This window comes from Harpegnathos saltator, unplaced genomic scaffold, assembly GCF_003227715.2.
Source record: "Harpegnathos saltator strain DR-91 unplaced genomic scaffold, Hsal_v8.6 scaffold13, whole genome shotgun sequence".
Classification (NCBI taxonomy): domain Eukaryota; kingdom Metazoa; phylum Arthropoda; class Insecta; order Hymenoptera; family Formicidae; genus Harpegnathos; species Harpegnathos saltator.
The window spans coordinates 721,676-741,963 of record NW_020229906.1 but is presented as its reverse complement, the minus strand read 5'-3'; the positions used below and the strand labels follow the sequence as shown (position 1 = coordinate 741,963).

At 52.4% G+C, this 20,288-nt stretch overlaps 2 protein-coding genes across 2 annotated transcripts in view; one reads left to right on the top strand and one right to left on the bottom strand.

The window, feature by feature from the left end:
* The window catches only part of MCU (mitochondrial calcium uniporter), a 52,806-nt gene extending 36,334 nt beyond the window's left edge, over positions 1 to 16,472 (bottom strand). Inside the window, exons 1-2 of the mRNA XM_019841743.2 lie at positions 16,039 to 16,472; positions 23 to 203 (exon numbers count right to left, since the gene is read on the bottom strand). Coding sequence (XP_019697302.1) covers positions 23 to 203; positions 16,039 to 16,149 — 292 coding nt within the window. The 5' untranslated portion in view covers positions 16,150 to 16,472. The remainder of the gene's footprint in view (positions 1 to 22; positions 204 to 16,038) is intronic.
* A 300-nt stretch (positions 16,473 to 16,772) lies between these two features.
* Positions 16,773 to 20,009, top strand: Amt2l (Amt-2-like protein). The gene is made up of 3 exons (XM_011142143.2): positions 16,773 to 18,134; positions 18,533 to 19,331; positions 19,467 to 20,009. The coding sequence occupies exons 1-3, from the start codon at positions 17,406 to 17,408 to the stop codon at positions 19,976 to 19,978; spliced, it is 2,040 nt and encodes a 679-aa protein (XP_011140445.1). The 5' UTR covers positions 16,773 to 17,405; the 3' UTR covers positions 19,979 to 20,009.
* The last annotated feature ends 279 nt before the right edge of the window (positions 20,010 to 20,288 follow it).

The following is a 20,288-nucleotide window of genomic DNA, read 5'->3' as shown; positions in this document are numbered from 1 at the left end:
AAGAGTTCCTGCGTCGACTCACCGGCTGATTCCGCCAGGTTTTCCGCCGACGTGGCCTTCACGGTATTCTTTGCTGTCTTTTCCGTGGCTTTAGGCTCTTTCAGTTGCTTCATCAGAAACGGATTTAACGTCGGCGAGTAGGAACTGGCCGATAGGGAGAGGCTCCTTTGAGAGATGTGCCACCATCGTCTGCACCATGTTTCCTGCAACGCGCAACAGCAATTTCCGTTGTTATACGATATTTCTACGATATATATGTGTATGCATACGATTAGCACGCGCGCAAGATTGAAAGCGACTCAACGGGAATTTACGGGGATTCCCTCTCGTGGGATCGCGAGAAATACGAGCACCTGTGCCGATAATTGCTTCACATTCACCACACACGTGTACGAGTGTCGATTTTTTAACAAATCGAGCCTAGGTAAGCGCGCGCGCGCGCGCGCGTTATCCACCGATTGTTTTCAACGATTTGTCTTCGAAATCATATCAAACGCGACGAGTGGACGCGCGCTTGCCAATTCCTTGGCGCTTTTGCTTTGCCACCTTTCCCGAATGCATCTGGATCAAGCGCGATATCTCGATCATTTACTCTCACATTTGATTTCGGCTTCAAAGCCAGTCACAGCTAATGGAATGGCTCGACTGTTTGGAGTTGTTTATTTTCAGCGGGAGTTCAAACGAAATCAGATCAAAACGAAGCGAATTGAAGTCCCAGGAGAGGGTCTTCCCTCCTATCCTGCATTTCGATAGCGTGCTCCGTCGATTCTCCGAAGGAGGATCGTTATTCTTAGGTAAACGCGAACGGGCGATGCCGCTTCCGAGAGAGAGAGAGAGAGAGAGAGAGAGAGAGAGAGAGAGAGAGAGAGAAGGAGAGACAGAGCGAAAGATAAATAATACATCAGAATATATTTCAAGTTTCTCCAGCGTTTCTCCTGCAGCTTTATGCGCCGGACGAACCTTGGCTGCACATAAGTACGCCAGACGTGACAAGTCACACATGTCGCATCATCTTGCGAACAAATGTCAGAGAATATAGTCGCCTTGCTCTCTCGACTGTCAGGAGAAGAGACTCGCTTCTGAACGCTTGAAATCAAACCTGATCTGATTTGCTCGCGCAAAATCAGACGTCTGACTGATATACGCGCGGATGGTTGATCGCGATTTCTGATATTGTTATGATTTCAATTTCTCCCGTTCGGGCTATCAGCTTGCCGGAAGCGACATCGCGTCAATTTCTCGGAAGAGCGAAACATGACCGAAGGACGCGTCGCTGCAGCCGCATCATCGCGCATAAACATGGTGGCCCTTTGAAGCTGGCGGTAACGCATGCACGATGAAGTACACGTGCACATCTGGTATCTGAGTCAATGACGCAGGAGTAGACACTAGACATTGTTCAGCATTAGCATTAACGAAGGCGCTGTGTAGCGGTGCGCAGCGTCCTCCGTACATCTCGACCGTCGTCATGTGTTACACATATGCATAATCGATTCCGATAAATGTTTTAACGCGGAATGCTTATAGCCGCGAATGAAAAATCCGATCGATAGTACCTGTCCGACGCGTCGCGCCGCCGTTAAATTTCATTTCCCGGCTTATCGCTGGGGCTCTGAGCTCTCGTCTGTCTCCCGATAAGGAGACGGCCTGTAAACTTCCAAGGTGCAACGTGCGCGTATAGCGGCGTAGTGTCGCGTCCATTAATTCTCAAGCATGCCTCGCAGCCTTGCGAGACATAAAGACCGTCTAGAGAAGGTGCGCGTCTTCAGACCGCGCGGAGTATAATATCTCTCGCGAGTTTGCGTTCAAATACCGTTCGAACGCTGCTTCTAATTATAGTGTTCGAAGACTCAATATGCGGACATATAGCCATGAGCAAAGTCCCCGGTAGTCCCCGGGGCGGGCTGCTCGCCAACCGAAATAGAAAGCTCGAATGTCACCGGATGTCTCCGCGAAGAGCCCGGCGCTGCCAAGATTTCGTCGATAATTTCTCTCCCGTCGTCGGCAGAGTCGCGGAATTTCGGGACGTGCGATGGATTTAATCACTGAGTCGTCGAAAGGGATCTCGCCGCGCCGTCGTGTCCGGAAAACCGCGCCGCGCGCCGGCCGAACACTCAATATCGCGCCGCGGTCCATGTATATTCAGCACGTCGCGACTTTTCTTGTCTCATGCATTATTAATGGTCCGGGATCGGGTGTCTATACGCGGATATTAGTCCGAATTTGCGCAAAACGAGAGAGCCTCGGCGAGAGTCCGAGGGAGTAGCTGGAATTTGCGCGCTGGAGCGACGCGACGACGGAAAATCGCCGCAAAGCGTGCATTATTCCGCGGTTTTTAATCAACATGCACTGCTTAATTCAATTTCTCGTCCTACTTCATATACCTGTCTCACTCTCTCCCTCTCTTTCCGTCGCCGCCCTTTTCCCTGCTCTCTTGCCGAGAGAGAGAGAGAGAGAGAGAGAGAGAGAGAGAGGCAGAGAGAGAGTGACGTTGCTTTCGCGTTGCATTCAGTTTTAACTTCGTTAGAGTTTCGAAGCGGGTCAATGTTTCTCATCACGCAACGCCCGCGCCGGTCGGGGGAGGGGCGAGGGACGTAGCTCCTTGTAATTGGAGCCGTCGGCGAACAAAGTTGTCGTGGAATTCGCCGCCGCCGTTAACAAGAGATACGAAATATTTCTCTGTGAAAATAATGCATTCCTCAGCGTGCGTACGTACTGAGAGTTATAGAGGGAGCGTTCGCGAAGGAGATTCACCGCGTATAAAGCGAAAGTTCTTGCAGCGGGGAGTGATTTTATCGTGGCGCGCAACGAGAGCCGTAGAAAAGGCCAGTTATACGAAGGGAGTCCTTCGCTCCGCCTCGGGATAACTGCTTTCGCGGCGATGAAAAGGATAAGCCGACGTATCTGGCCCCGGCTGTGCGGTCACTTTGACGGAAGCTTTCCGATAATTGATACAGTAACATCTGCCTTCCCTCCTTTCTCCTCCACTGTACGCGAGCAAGGACGAAGGTTCCGTTATTTCGTCGCGTTCACGCGCTACGTCGATACGCCCTTTTGATCAGCTCGCCCATCCGCCGCGCCACCGCCACCGCTGCTATCGCACCCTGCAACCCTGCAACCCTGCAACCCTGCAACGGGGTTGAAAACATTTTCCGTGCGCCGCACGTCGAGCGTGCGGAACGCGATGCTGAGCGGGATCGATGGAGCGATGTGTGTGTAATGGTACAAGGCAAGCGCGCAATATTTGTGTTCGAAGCGGCCGTCGCTCCGTGTTAAATCCGTTCGATAACTTGCGGTCCTTCCGCACGTCCGCACGTCGGAAGTACGCGGCCGTATCGCGCGGATTAAATTTTATTCCGCGATCTCCGCCGCCTGCGAGCGTGTGCACGGAACGTAACGAGAGCGCAGACGGTGATTCCATTAGCCGTGAGCTTTTTGAGCAGGGGGCATCCCCCCTCCCGGACCTCGCGGAAAAATCCCGCCTTCTCCGCGCAGTGTCGATGTAGCAACGTTTGTAAACGACGCTTGTCCACGCGCGCGATTTATCCGGGGAAAAAGCAGCAGCGCGAACTTTCGGCGGCCGAGCAAATTGGAAAAGAAAAAAAAGAATATTTTCCGATACGCGCGCGCGACGCGGCGTAGAACCGGCAGGATCCGTTTTTCACACAGGAGCTGGCTCATCCCGCGCGGCGCCTCTCCGAGGGGTCTACCGCTCGGATAAACGGATGAAGCCGATACCACGCTGGAATTGACGTTGTTAACTCGTCCTATTAAAAGTTTCATCGGTGACATTAAGCGACGTTATGGAGTAAATCTGTCGCAAGCGCGAGAGGCCGGCAGGATCGTCCAGATGGAGGGACGTTTTTTTCCCCAGTTACGGTTTAACCGCGATAAACGAATATACGCACGAAGCATAATGAAAGCCACACTTTGTTGCCCGTCAACTCGTTACCCGTGTGCGATGCACACTCGAGCTTGACCGCGAAAATAATTTCGGCCGTACAGACGAGACTAACGTATACGGCATTAATATCGCCGGCGAGGATAATGTAACGGAGTGTTCATAATCGAAAGAGGCTTTGCCTTCATCAGGGTAGACCGTAAACCGCGATGCGCGCGGCTTGAATTTACAACCCCCGACGGATAATGCGCGACGAGTTATTCACAATCGCGAGTCGCCGTCGTCGCAACGAGACAGTTTATCCTTTCGTCAAATTATCGTTCCCTCATGCACACCCGTTCATTGCCATCTGAGCTCTCTTTCTTTCTCGCTCTCGACGAGCGTTTTCCAATACTGCGATCCGCCTTTCGCTCGCCGTTTCGCTCGCGTCGTCAAACCGCGAGATTAAAGGTTTGCGCGTCGATCATATCGGCAAGCGCAAAGCGAGGGATTATTATTGGGAAGAATCGTAAATTCACAATCGAACTGTGTGTATATTCCGTTCACCAAGCGCGCGCGGCGCTTATAATTTACGTACCGAGCGTATACGAATATTCCGCCCGCGGCAATCACGGTGATGATCCGATTCGAATATTTTACCGGCGATGTAAGCCGGCGTATTCTCTCTCTCTCTCTCTCTCTCTCTCTCTCTCTCTCTCTCTCTCTCTCTCTCTCCCCCCCTTCGAGCGGAGAGGGAATCCGCGAAGAGGACTGCGAAGTACTGGAATATTTGTTCCTACGCGCACACAATCACGCCGATGTAATTACGTCGCGGCAAACAAAGCGACTGGAATTTCTCTCATGGATTTAAAATGCATGGAATCGTCCAATGTTGAAGCATGAGTTTGATGATCCATTCGCTTGAGTTTACGCACGAGTCCGTTGCGAAATTGATATTTTCTCTTAGAGCGTTTTCCGCTGCGTTATTCAATTACAATTCGCACGCGCCTCTTTTTGATTATTTCTGCCCGGAGAGAGGTGGGGAATCGAGAGAGAGAGAGAGAGAGAGAGAGAGAGAGAGAACACGTGCGAACGCTTTTTACCAATGTCGAAGGAATCGAATTGCACGCATGGGAGAAGCCTGTTGTCCGGAAATCTGATACGGGGAATATGTCGAGAATTGAGTAGGATCGTGAGTACCCAATATTTGCTGATAATTGCAGCAGCAGCCGACTGCAAATTGGATCACCGCGGCACCATCGATGCGCGGTTGTGTTTCGATGAATAATAGTCTACGGTATATCGCGGAATTATCAATCTCATTACTGCACGCGTATGTTTTTCATTTGTTGGGGAATGACGTGTAGATCGACGAGCGCTTTTTGCTTTCAGTGCCGGGTTGTTATTGAGTGTTTCATGTGTCGTACAACTCGAGTCGAATTTGTAGAGTTTGAGAGGATGGAATCCCGGATTGGGGCTGTCAACTTTGAACGGGCGTGGAAATCAATCGATGTAAAAGGCTAGTGGGTCACCGAGCATAAAATAACAAAATGTAAATAATTATTTAAAATATTAATTACGGATATTGAAGCGTTCCTAAACGCGGCGCGTAGTTCCATCTCGATGAGCAAAGTAATTACATCTAGATCTTGATAAATTAGAAGCAAAGAACAAGTAGAGGTCGAGCCTGGAGTCTCTCAATTCGTCCAAACCTATTTTGGTTTTTATGGGCGGAACTATTTGTTTAACTTGTCAGAAACTCTGTGCAATCAGTCAAAGGGAAAGCAGAACTCTCGATACTTTGTGAGTTTCCATAAAGTGAGACGCCGGTAGCTTTACACGCAGGTCGCACGAAAATGTCAGCTCCGACGTGCGCTCTGCGTCATTAAAACTTTGTTTCTGCTTAACGCTAATAATGCGCCTGATAATGAGGAGAATAAAAATCCTCGTCGCAGTGGAAACCGTAAATCCCATTTTCAGTTATAACTGACAAATTTTGATGCGCCAGCACATGGTCGGGGCACACTCGTCGCGTGTTCGCGAAAGAATTTTCGTTCGAATTATTCGATTACCGCGTTATTATGAATTTTTCAACGTTAAACGTTAATAATTATATTATATAACATCCGAGCAGCAATGGCGGTCGCTTTGTGCGACGTCCGAATTATATAATATTTGGTTAATTAAATATTCATCGTGTTTAATAAAAAGAAGCATATTTTTAACGGACAATATGGAAAAACGCGTCGAGTGCCATTGTAAAATATATATCTCAGAATTATAAGCAGGGTAACTGATGGAGTTCACGCAAAACAAACTATAGAATACTACAAGACCCAAGCTCGCCGGCTAAATTGCTTTTACGCGTGCTGACGCGTTGTAGATTGCACGTAAGTGTCGAGGGATCAATGACCGCGAGGTATAGCGGCCAACTTATTACATTACTTATTACGCCGGGAAATAAGTGGGAATAGGTTCGTGGTCTATAATCGTGTAAACATCATAATGTTTATACGGTGTGGGAACATGCACGTGCCATTCACGTTTCGAGGAGTTCTAGCAAGTGTCATTGAGTCACCCCCGAGCGAGGATCGAGAGCGCGGCACGGCAGGCTTTTGTTGATTCTTTTGCATTTGGGAGGCGTGACAACTTGAAACAAAAACTATTGTAACTATAAAATTGCGACGTCCGCGCTTTCAATGGGTCATGCAGTCGCGTTCTTCTTGACAAAATTCAACCTCCGCGATGAGAAATATTGATTAACTCTGAACTGAAGAGAAAATTAGTCAATGATCGGAGAATTCAGATATGATTTAGTAATGAGACGGGACGTCAATTTTATGTTCTCGATGGATAGCAGGTGGATTTCTCACTAAAAGTGAGAAATAATCGAGAGTAAGTAATTTTCCGATTACGTGACATTTTCGCAAATTGATAACAAATACAACCGGTCCTGAAAATTCGTCAGAAAAAAAGACGGTACTTGGAAATTGCAAACAATTTAAGCTGATAAAGAACAGAAAATTGAATATCACGAAAACGATTTAGTTTGCGGATTTATTATTTAACCCGCTACATGCAATTCTCCCGAGCGTTCTGTATATACGTGTACACACATAATTGTTTAAATGAATTGTGTATAATATCGTTGCCGCGTTATCACATGACGAAATTTATGTGAAAGAGCCCTCTGCGTGCTACATCCCCGACCACAACGCGGGACTGGAAATCCCGCCGTGGGCGCGGGGAGTGAATCTGTGTGAAGCGACTGTTCCAATCTTTGAAATTACCGTCGCCTCCAGGTCCGCAAGTCTCCGTCGTATCTCGAAATTCGCCGCGAGGTGATTCTACCGCGCATCAATTTCCGTGCCATGTCGCAGACGGATTTTGCCGCGCTAATAAATCGATAGAATCAATCCGCCGCTGGTGGATGAAAAAAGTCTCCCTGAAGCGATAGCCACTCTTGAACGCGCGTTAACCCACGGGCATAAAGGACTATTGTCGTTTCGTTCGTTGTCCAGGGATGTGTTTCACGGTACATGCATATGTGTGTGTATGTGTGTGTGTGTGTATACGTAGGGACAAATATCGAGTTCTCTTAAGAGCGCGAAGAGGAACAGCAAGAATCATCCCCGCCGTGGCGGATGGTCGGGGTGGAGGGAAGGTGCAGCGGAGCAGATCGATGCTCATGGCGCCTGCCGCAGCCTCCGCAGTCTGGAGACCCTTTCTTCAATAACCCCGTAACAGTTACGTCAACCTATAAACAGCGGGCGCACCAACTTTCGCACAATGCGTCCTCGCCGCTTTTAACTCGCCGAAGCGGCCAACACAGCCCTCGCTAATCGGCTAATCGTTGCGACTTTCTCTCTGTTAAGGCTTTTGTTGCAACGGAATAACAAAACCCGCTCGCCCCCGCACGCGTGCGTATGATCGTGTGACAGCTCTACGGCGCGCAATTTGCATAATCAACGGAATATGTCGGATCAAATCGCGGGTCGCGTTTAAATACCGGCGTGTTGTTAATCGAATTAGAATCGGACAGACAGAATTCAATTTCTATCGAACTTTTCAACGTGAGAAAACAATTAAGAAATTATGCGAAACCAGGAAATACGTTGTATTATTTGTCTCTTTAAATATTACTCTCATTTATTCTGCTTTATTCCGTAATATTTATTTCTCAGTTTCATTTTTTATACATCTTTTTTAATTCAACGAAGCTCGACTACTATCGGTAAACGGTCGATAAACTGTCACGACGATCACGGTGCAGAGTTAGTTGCACTTGTCATAACTGGCAACGCTGCAAATATCATTATCAACAAAGTCAACGAGTGACTTTCTCGGCAACCTCTGCATTATCATTCGAATAGGGGCGAGCAACCCGTCATACTGACCTGTCTGGTTGCTGTTACACCCTGTGCATCGACGCTGAACTGCGCGATGATATATTTACGAAGCGCAAAGGCAATTATGGAAGATTGGTGATCCGGTGCGGAATGCGCGCGTGAATGTTTACGCGGTGCGGCTTGGAAAAACATTATTGGGTAGATTTAATTACTCGTCCGATCAAACCGAGTCCCTCTCCCGAGAGAGAGAGAGAGAGAGAGAGAGAGAGAGAGAGAGAGAGAGAGAGAGAGTCGACCTGGCCGATGCTAAAAAAGCGAGAAATCGCATGTACGACGAACGAGGCGGGCGTTTGATTAAATTAAACGACGGGCGGGCAGCTGCGCTTCGGTCGATCAGCCGCCTCGTACTTGCGTGAAGTTCGAGAGAGAGAGAGAGACAGAGAGTTTCCACTATCTGGAGAATTTCTCCCGGACTTTATCATCACGAAGACGGTGACAAAGTGCTTCTTCGACGCGCTACGTCCCATTTTCATTCAAGTACGGAGAGATGCTACGCACCGCGACAAGCCATTTAACCCGCCCCGCTTCTATCATTGAACCTCCAAGTGACACGCGGAGAGGAAACGGATCCCGCCATTACGACGGAAATCTCGTTGGCTTAGCAGACGCTTTGTTCAGAAATAACACACGGGGACGACCGGCTGTCGCAGTAACCAAGTCTCAAAGCCAGATAATATGCGCGATTGTATTTGAAGTAAACGATGTTGTGGATGCAATAAACGCGTTTATGCGAGCACCGGTTTAGTCAATCGGGTCCATAATTTGACAATGATTTCCGCGTCCGCTTTCCACGATTTGCGCGAGCAAATTTGCCCAATTACAACACCCAATTTCATTCAGCAAGCTACAGATTTGCCGAATTTGCCGATACGTTTCTCCCCTGTACGGTTCGGCGGAAAGGCGATATCATTTATCGAAACAACGAACTGAAGCGAAGAGAGCCTCGGCACACGGAAGGCCGAGTGGATGAGACGTCTCGGTCAAGGACGAGGATTCGGCGTAGACTTCGAGAGGAGTCCAGGTCGGAGAAGACGCGAAAGTCGCCCAGATCTGGGAGCTGCTGCATTTTCTAGCGAATCGGGTGTGTCGCGTAGCTACGCGCTGCGGGAAACGCGAGCGCGGCGTCGTTGCATTTTTCATTCCCCGTGGCGAATGTCGGCTTAAATGAACTCTCACCGTCGACGAGCTTCGGGGGACGACGTTAATGCGACACGGCGATACTCGCCGACGAGTCTCGTGGGCTAAACGAGACATTGTTCGTTGAAACAATTTACGCCGGCAGCGCGAATAATCCGGATAAACAAGATGTCGCGCAATTAAGATCGGATTAGCGGTGCACGCGTGTGGAGAACAAGGACGAACGACGACCAACTACACGTATTTTGCTTTGACGTGCGAGAGATCTTAAGCTCTAATAATATTATTCAAAGCACGAGCCGCGCTGACGACCATGTATCTCCGTTCTCCGCTCTCCGTCTTCCAGTCGAGCTACACACACACCGTGCCCGGGATATACGCGCGTCCTTAAATTGGGGATCTTTGCTCCTTCTTCCTCGCTTCCGCAAACGCGATTTTGCGCAGGGGGAGCGAAGGGGAGAAGAAACGGAGCGATCTTTTTGCGGCAACAACGCGAATACACGCGCGCGTCGATATATATTGACGTCGAACGGAACGACGGACGCGCGGGCAATTTCACGGAAATCCCAGCGGCAGTTGCCGAATTCTGCAAACGACCAAGTCGTAAACGCGCGTAAGCTAAGCGTCAAGCTAAGCGCAATTTAAGGACGCGCGCAGACACGCGTGACTCGTTTGAATTTTACACGGCTAAAATGGAGATTATGCAGGCGCCAAAGAGGGATCAGCGACACAAAAAGCCGTGTCATTTGCCGGATATCCCCGCTCTAACTGCCGCGGCTTCGTGCGTTTGTCACGGACGGTTAGCGCTCTGGAATAAACGAGCAGACAACACAATCAGCCAACCACGTTGTCCGGTATTGTTACACACGGGATATCTCGTTACGCGTAGCTCGCGCGAGTCTCACCTGCGCGAACTTTGCACGGAACTCAGCTCGTCGGCGGAAATGATCCCGCGTGATAGAATAGAATAGAACGCGCGCGTGCACGCGTTCGACGCGTTAAATTCGACGTATCGCGTCCCATCGAGCGTTCCCGATTAAACGGATTCGTTGATTAAAGCTCCCGGCTCCGAAGGCGCGAGCTTCGCGAGCCAATATCTCCGCGTGAAACCCTTGATTCTCTCTCGCGGGAGAGCGACAGCTGTACACGCAATTTACTCGCGACTACTCCGACTTCTCTTTCCCGCGTCACACGTCACATCTTCGGGATATATAAAACTGTGTCTAAAAGCGGAGTTTACGAAACTCGGAGATGAACAACGAAACTCTAATAAATAACGTTTAACGATGATCCCAAACGATCCCCACGAGATCCGCCTGGCGGACGGACACTGTATATCTGCGAGGAGGAGATCCGAGCTGACCGGATAAACGATGTCGAGTACCATTTACGGACATTGTCGACCTCCATTTACGTGGCGTCAACGAATGGCGGGCGCCTGTCACATCTCCGAGAGCGTCTGTCACTCGACGGTGAGTCAACGATTTCATGCGGATCAGTTGTTGTGCCGGGCGACGTCGCGCGGCATACGAGAATAGATCCGAGAGATTCGGAGAGAGTTCGACGAGCTCCTTTCCGCCCTTGCACAATACCGCACGATATCTGGCAATTCGCGCAAAGCACCACGGCTGACCTGGCCTGGAGCGGCGGACTCGATCGAAGCGTACGATCGAACGAAGTCGCGAACGAACGAAATGTTCCCCTCCCTCTCCCGCGTTCCCAGCTCGGGAAATAGGTTAGGTCGGGCCACACGCGAAACAATCGGGTCGCGCGATCTGTCAATCGCAGCGACTGCTTCGCTTGTGCTCTTTTTCCCGGCGCGGTGGCTTCGCCCGATTCGCGCTCTTCCCGCGCGGTTAATTACGCGCGCGATCCTGACGAGACGCCAGCGACGAGTGTGACGAGGAGGAGGAGAAGGAGCTGCGAGAGAGCCGCGGCGCGGGAGAGCTCAATGGGATGCCGATCGGATGAGTCTCTTGCACTCGAAATTGTACTCGAGATCTTCGTGCTCTCTCCTCCCCACGCAACGGTGCGCATATCTAACGCGTGCTCGACGCTCGACGTGAGTCATCGAGGCGATACGTCACGTGTGACGATGTGTTCGTTTCTCACAAGCGGTATCTTGCGAATTGCCGAGTACGCACTTGCGACATCGCCGACGATGATAAAAACTGCCAGCGAGCCGCTGAGCTCGAAGAGCGTCGTGCGATTTTCTTTAAGCTCGAGTTGATGACTCGAGCGCAGCTCGTCGCTGGGAGGGCAAACAAGCTCGATCATAATCGAAGCGAGATTTCGGTACATCCCGCATTAATCCTGCGATACCCGGAGGACCAAGCTTTTGTCTTGAGTGTGCGGAATTTTTTACAGTCCCCCCCGTCGTGTCGTTAAACATCGCGTCTAATTTATTCCATCCATCCGTTGTGAAATATAATATCTGAGGGAGGACAGCAAATTCACGTCCCTGTTGGGATCTCCGCTTCGACGTCGTCCAATTAGGCGATTAAAATTTTCGAGTCCGTTGCTTCGCGCAAAAAGCTGGAGTGATCGAATTCGGCCGGCGCTTAAAAGCGTTCCCGTGTCGACAGCACTGCGGTGGCGTAAGAATCAGTTATATTTTTGGCACGGTGACTCTCTCGTTCGTGAGAAAGTTCGAGCGAGAATTTTTATTCGTATGCGCGACGTATCATTCCGCTCGCGGATTACATAAGAGCGCAGGTGGAGGAGTGGGAGGAGGAGGAGGAGGAGGAGGAGGAGGAGTGGGAGGAGGAGGAGGAGGAGGAGGAGGAGGGGGCAGGGCCTAATTTCATGTAAATATCCGAGAGATATCGCACGACGCAACCGGATATTATTATTTGCATTTTGGTGCACGAGCGAGCGAGACGTATATACGGCGTGTTTCGCCCAATCGACTCAAGAATGTGGCATATTTTTCTGTGTGTGACGACCCGAGTAGGAACTCTGAATATTTATAAATGCCGTAGGGACGATCGTAGACCGACGACGGATTTATCTCGCTTGACATTTTACCGAGAAGAGGCGGCACGGCACAAGGCGCGTTATCGACGCGCGTGCGAGCGCGCGCGCATACGGCGCGGAGTGCTGAAGCCGGAGAGCCTTCGACGAAGCCGCGCGCGATCCTGAAATTTCTCGGGAGTTCAAGAAGCATCTCACTCGCAGGATCCCTTGGATCCCGGCCAAACACATTCGACGGGGATTCGCGCGAGCCGACACGAGCGCGGCCGCGCTGTGGTGCGCTTCGCGCAACCGAGCGCCAAATTCCCTTTCCTTCTTTCTTCTTCCCTTCCCTTTTTTCTTCGTTTTTCTTTTCTCTTCTTTCGAGTCAATTAATTGCTTCACCCGCGAGGAAGCGACACGCAGCAGCTCGGGAGCGAGAGCGGCACCCGTGCTGCGTTTATGCGCGCAACGTTTATTTCCACTTCATTATTATGCAGGTACCGACGTCATATCGCATCCTGGATAACCGTAATGTCCTTCATCTAGTTCCGCGGGGACAATGGCTGACCCACATCTCCGCCGGGTCTTAGCTTTCATCCGGACGGTGGTTAAAATTTCGTGCTTTGCATCTTGTCTCTCGCGTGTCCCCGCATCACTCACGGGGACGCTCGCTCGTACCAAGAGAGTCGATTTCTAAATCGACTTCGCAAACGAAATAACTGCAACCCGATTCCTCGAGACGTGAGGCGCGTGTAAAGCATTTTGGCGCGGAATAAAGAAGCGACGGAGACTGAGAGACATTGTTACGAGAGTGGCATTGTCGAGCTGAAGTTTCACATTACTTTGCATCTGACATCATCACGAGTAACGGTAACGAATAACGTTCTTCGTTAGTTTTTGTCGGAGTGCGACTAACCGATTGGCAACCGTGTGAGTCACCCTTGGCCGATCTTTGCTCTTGCGTCTTACGTTTCTCTCCTCAGACGAGAGTCGAAGAGGAAGAGAGAAATGAGAGGTATGAAACATCTGTCAAAGTCGAAGCTCTCCATAGAAGTGATCAATTGGCGCTCAAGGGAGCGATTCAAGGGCCAATCAATCTCGATTAGAAAATTCCATTTTCGAATTAAGACGGCTTGATTCTTCTTCAACTTCGGATTGTGAACCGGAACACACCCGGAGACTCGTGCGCGCGCGTGTTTCGAGGGAGAACGAGCATCGCTCCTTTAAGCGAGTGAAATATTAGCGCGGCGGGCGACGCTAAAGCGACGCGCCGTTTGATTTACGGATATAGACAAGTGTCTATTTTTCGCGCGGAAAATGTCTGCGCTTTCTACGACGCTACTGGCGCGGGGGGGGGGGGGGTGGTGGTGAGAAATGGGGTCCGGGGAGTTCCAGGTCATTTCTGAGATCCGAGTGCCTCGCCTTTGTGCCGAAAATAGCGAATACCGTAGCACCGCGCCCGGGGAATTAATTGGGAAGTGGCGTTCTCGAAATTTCGACATGTGTATCGGGCGCGCAAGGTGCCATTGTTCTCCGCGATGTTCTATCATCTAGCTGGGGCCCTTCACCACTACGACGTAGTATTGTTTGCTAAGTATCACAGACAGAAATGCCTTTCGCCTTTCGTGTGAATTGGCCTCGAAAAATTCGCGTGCTCGCGTGCTCGCGTTGGAGGGCCGTTGGATCTTACACGGCACCCCTCTCGACGGAGAAATAAGCTTGCACTCGTGAATATTAATAATAATAACCACGCGATGTAAACGCAACGTCATAGATCGACTCGAGCGATGTATCAATTTGCGCAGACTCCGTCTGTGTTATACACACACACACACACACACATACACACACACACATACACACAGATATCCAACGTGCCTCCTGATTATATTCTGTTTTTCACGCTTTATCTCGCCTCTGTTATACTCGCGCCTCAATCATTTTCTACTTTGGGAGTGACGATAACGAGGGTAGCCGCGTTCTTCCCGGGAATGTTGCGCTATCAACGTTTCATGTGCCGCACCGCAACCGTGTACAACCGCAGTGTGTAGCTCCTCGTGTGATACACCCAGATGTTGATAAGGGAAGTCGCAAATGAAATACACATTCGCCGCCGTGCTGATAAGGAGGATATGAAATTTGTCAAATACACCGCTCTCGCGTATGTACGATCCGCTGAGGGGAAAATCATACATTATATATGTATATAAAGCAGCTGCTGCATGCATTTTCGTCGACTGCGCGCCACCGCGAGATATTATAATCCACCCTCCCGTTATCGACGCGAATTTCACTCGGACGATGCGTTGGGCCACCCCACCCCACCCCACCCCGCCCCGCTGGCTATATAAAGATCCATCGTCGAGAGAGGGCGAATCCACGCGTGGATTAGCTCGGAGCTAAATTGGAAAACACGCGAAAAGTTGCGGGACTGTCGGCCGTTACGCACATTCACGCACATTAGCACCCCTCCCGCTGATTTATTAGCGACGTATTGCGGATGTGTTCTGCGCAGGGAAGACGCGCGTGGACGCATACGCATGGCTGGCTGCTGCGTGCATGCGTATTCGCGCGGCTCTTTCATCTCACGACGAGCGCAACATCTCTCTCCTGTCCTCCGTGTGAGAGACTCGGTGAGGCCGGCCGATTAAGCAGGAAGACGATAACGCGTCGACGTACGTCGACGCAAACTTTTCCTCGACTCGTCACACGCGAGATAACGAGACACTCGGCGCGCAGCGATTTACATATTTCGATCACATTCCATTATACATGAGCGAAAACAATTTGCCGTTTCCTCCGTTTCTTCTCCCCGCGGGCAGTGAGAAGTAACATTTCTTGCCGCTCGTCCCCCCCCCCCCCCCCCCATTTTTTCCTTCGCGTTCACGCGACTGCGGATACCGCGCGCGCGGACGTGACATCAATCATTAAAAATACCACCCGCTAATCTCTCCCGTTGAGAAGCACGCACGCGGATCACGGGACACGTGAATTTCACGGAAAGAACGATCACGCGGCGCGGCTCGCCTCGTGATTAGCATGAGAGGGGCTCGCTCGCAAATGAGATCGAAATACTACAGGGTGCCGTGCCGTGTCCTGTGTATACCTCTGTGTGTGTGTGTGTGTGTATGTGTGTGTGTATGCAAGCCGTCGCGTGCTATTTGTCGACGCATGCACAAGATTCCACGAGCGTTGCACACTCTCGCCTCGAGCGCAAGGGAAGACTCGGGGAAACCGCTGGCGCGGTACGACGCTCGCGTACGGTAGGAGTGGGAGACAGCAGCAACGGGTAAACCGGTAATGTTGAATGATGTTACGTGTAGCAGAGCTACACACAGGTGGGATATGGACGCGGAGCAACACCTGAGTGTGTGCCGAGGCGATACACCAGCCACGCGCTTTTGACCGCGCCTGATCGCCGCGCGCGGCGATCCCCTTTGATCCCGCCCGCACGCGCCCGCAACTCTTTCTCACCGATCGTCATCGAGCGCTGCTTAGCCGGCGGCGCTCCCACCGCTGCCGCCGCCGCCGTCCTGAGCGCACCCGAGTCGCTCTCCCGCACGAAGCGAGGAACGAGGCGAGAAACGCCGGTCGCGGCGGCTCCGCAGGTGCGGTTCGCGCGCGCGCGGGTCAATGCTATGGATGTCAACAACGAACCTTCTGATACTTCCTAGTCGCGGTGGTCAGGCACGACGCGGTACTCAGCGCACGGCTCAGCTCGTACCACCTCACGACGAATAGTCCTCGACAGGATGCCGCCGCTGCCATTGCCCGCGACAGCTCGTAGCCTCCTCTCGGCTGATTTCCTCTCTCTCTCTCTCTCTCTCTCTCTCTCTCTCTCTCTTTCGATCGTCGCACCCGGCCGCTGCGCGTCCGGCAGCGCTTGGAAATACGCGGCGCACACGTTCACTCGTTCACACGTACGACAGCCATCTATCGAGAATTCGCGCGCGTCCCCACGAATACGAGTCGGCAGCAGCGAAGCGGCGACACCTGCTCACCACCGTCGCGGAGGGACCAACGGCCGGCTCCGAACGACTACCCGCCGCGGCGACGGGTAGCATCGCGCGCGCCGGCTCGTCCCTGAGCCTGAGCTCGAGACCGCGACCTTGCCGCAATCGACTACGTGGCATGCGCGTCGCGCTTCGCTCGATTCACATTGGCCGAGGCGCTCCGTCGTTGCCGCCCGCGGCACCGTTTGAACGTTCGAAGCGCGACAGACACACCGAGGCCGATGACGACGGGGATATATTCACGTCGTCATCGGCTGCGATTCTTCCCTCGCTCTCTCCCTCTCTCTCTCTCTTTCCCTCCCTCTCTCTCTCTCTCTCTCAACATGTTGCGCGGAGCTCGTGTGTGTTGTTGCAGCACCCGTCGCCTGGCGCCGCGAATACCTCGAAGCCGGCGGATTAGCTCTGATTAGATTGGTTCGTCTGGCAAGTTTGTCTGGCGAGTTTGCGCTGGAGAGAGTGCCAAGCGAGGAGTCTGCCGGCAGTTGTGACGTTGATGCGATGGTGCTTCCTGTCGCTTGCTTGATTGTATCTTCCGGCTACGGTCCGTCAGCTGAGCCAAGAGGACGCTTTTACCTCGATGAGTTTCGCAAAGTATCCCAGCGCGTACAAATAGGCAAATTCGTTCTCCCGGAGCAACTCTCCCGGAAGATACGGTCCTCCGCGTCGCGAGACTCGTCAGGGTAAAGGTGCCGCGCGCGAATGTTTATCCACCGATCCTGCTTCGAAGCGGTTGCACAACACTCGTTTGCGCGGTTTGCGCGCGAGTTTCGTGTTTTTCCCGAGGCGCGCGCCCGATCTCGAAACAGCAGACGGTCGTGTTTCGCGGCTGCACGCTGTTTCGTTCGCGAGTTTCTTCGACCACGGGTCTAACCTAACGGGGCGAGATAACGTCAATCTCGCGCGTGCGAAATGCACACAGTCCCGAAGCACAGCTCCGTCACAGCGAGCGGCATGATAACGTGACGTGCCAGAAGCCAACTTCCAGGTCGATCTCTCGCGACAAGCAACAGCATGTCGTACGTCGCCAAGGACTACTTTTACGCGGAGAACTACTTCGACTACGCGGTTCAGCTGCGCTCGCTCAATAACTACACCAGCAGCGACCCGGCGGCGCACGTCGGCCACTGGAGCTCGTTGACCCGCCTCGTCCTGGTGATCCTGACGCGCGTCGGCTTCGTCCTCGTCCAGATCGGCAGCGTGCCGGTGAACAACGTCAACCTGATCCTCCTGCAAAATGTGGTCGATCTGTGTTGCGTCACCGTCATGTACTTCCTCATCGGCTTTCTCATCGCCTACAACGGCGACCTCGCTGGTGTCGTCGGTCAAGGTCGTTGGATCGGCGACGCGACAGTCGACAAGGACAGAGCGATCGTAGGCTGGCAAGCGGTGACGGTCGCCTCGGCGATCTGCACCACCGCCGTCGTCGGCAGGATGCACACACTGGGCTACTTGCTGATGGGTGTCGTCCTGGCGGGCTTGACACAGCCTCTCCTCATCCACTGGGCCTGGACCGCGGACGGCTGGATGACCGAGAGCGAGCTGGCCGACAGGAGAGTCGACTTCAGGGACTACGCTGGCGCGGCTGTGGTCCACGTGGTCGGCGGACTCTCCGGTCTGATCGGATGCGTCGTCCTTGGCAGAAGGATGCTCAGGCTGAGGGACCTGGACGGCGCGAGTATCACCGCGGGCTCCGCCGGAACGGTCTTCGGCGGGCTCTTACTGATTTTCGTCGGACTGCAAGTGAGTGTGCGCGTCGCGATCTCGACATTTCTTCATTTCCTCGACACTCGGCAAAAATCCACCTTCTATCGTCGTCCATCGTGTGCCGTTCGATCGTCTTCGCGAGAAAATCATCCGTCCGAATTAATCCAAATTAATCAACGGGTCTCTCATTATGTACTCTCATTATGTACGTAATCGAGGACAATGCAAATCGATGAAACTCATTATCAACACCGCGTAATCAACGAAACAATGGGTGACTCGATTGAGAGACGACCATTAACAACAGGCAGGCACAATTTATTCGATGTTAATTTCGATTCGCTATTCCGGCCAGAATGTCGATTACTTTCCAATCGAGCAAGGTTTCTCGTCGACCGACTAAAACGCCCGGTCTCTGTCGTCAATGTCGACAGGGTTTGTGCACGAGCGCGCACAATCGCTCGCGATTCCGCGCGCTCGGCGAGCGAGATCCGTCCCACGCCTACGTCAACAATCTGCTGGCCGCCTCCTCGTGCTCGCTGCTGGTCGTGGCCTTGCACTTCCTGCTCAGCCGGGAGACCTTCGGTCATTGGACGGTAATGCGCTGCGTTCAGGGGACGATCGCCGGTGTGGTCGCGGTCTCGGCCGCGGCGAACGATTACTCGCCGCAAGCGGCGCTCGGCTTGGGTTGCCTGGCGGGCGGGGTGTTCTACGTGGTGTCCAGACAGGTGTTTCGCAGCGCCTTGGAGGACTACTGCAACGTCACAGCTCTGCACCTGGTCTGCGGGATCCTCGGCAGCCTCGTCGCGCCGATCTGCGCGGCGCGCGCCGACGAGGACGTCACGACGATGCTGTTGAATTTCTCCTGGCAACTGATTTGTCTGCTGACGTTGCTCAGCATGGTCGGTGCTACGATGTTGTCGCTCTTCGGCCTACTGCGGTGTTGCGGCGCGCTACGCAACAGATCGGAGTGCCTGAATCACGAGCGGGCCAACGCTGCGATTGACAGGGGCCCGCCGAGGTCGTTCCTGCAGAGACTCTTCTTCCCCGACAGCGGCTGCCTTTACCTGCAACCAGGCGCGACCGCTGGTGCTGGTGGTCGACCAAGCGTCGGCTCCAGCTTCTGGAAGTATCAGACGGAGATGGACAAGCTCGAGGACGGCGAGCCCGTCGCTGTGAGCGGGCCGGTTGTCCAAGCTAAAGAGAACTCGACGCTCGAGGCTCAGGCACCAGGTTGGTCGATTGTGCGAATTGCAGAGTTTGCCGCGCGAACGGCGCTCGTCCTTGGATATTCTGTACCTTGGAAACGCTAAAGAACGACGCGATCCGCCCGAGGTCTTCTTAATCGAGACGATGCGTTCTTTGCAGGAGTAAAAGCGAAGAAGGCGAGACAAGTGCATACTTTGTCAGCGAGTTCTCCTGTGTTCGTGGAGGAGTTAGGAGGCGGCACCGGCGAGTCGGTCAATTACAATCTGTCGGGGATTGGGAAGAAATTGTTTCTTGGACGAGGTATCAGATGTGACTTGGATCCCATTGAAGAGACGGACGAGGAGGAGGATTCGAAGGAATCCGAAATCACGGAAAGCGCCTACAACGGTCAGGACAATCGTGGGTCAACATTGACGAAGAACTTCAACACACTCGAAGAATCCAGAGACCCGAGAAATTATCAGCTACGTCGAACGGCGAAATTGACGAACCTGCACCACGAATTTGCCCGGGAAGATTTCAAGGTCGTGCTGGGAGCGAGACGGCTGGACTCCTCGTCCAGCGATTCGTGCGACGAAGACGGCGCCGTCGCGAGAACGCTGGACTTGAACGAATCTGCGAAAAGCGTCGAGGCGACGAGCAACGACTCGTCGTTCTACAGCGGGCATTGACGCTCTATTAATCTCTCCTTCTCTCTCTCTCTCTCTCTCTCTCTCTCTCTCTCTCTCTCTCTCTCTCTCTCTCTCTCTCTCTCTCTCTCTCTCTCTCTCTCTCTCTCTCGTTAAATGCGTTAAATTTCATACAAATACGTAGGAAATGCGAATGCGATGGAGGGACCAGAGGATCAGGAACAGTGCGTCGATTCGTCGGGACTAGAACGAGGATATTTGCACGTGGTTTTGAAGAATAGATAGCCGCGAGCTACGGGATATTACATATTGCAGTTTAGAGAGCGAAAGAGAGGGAGGAATGAATTAAATA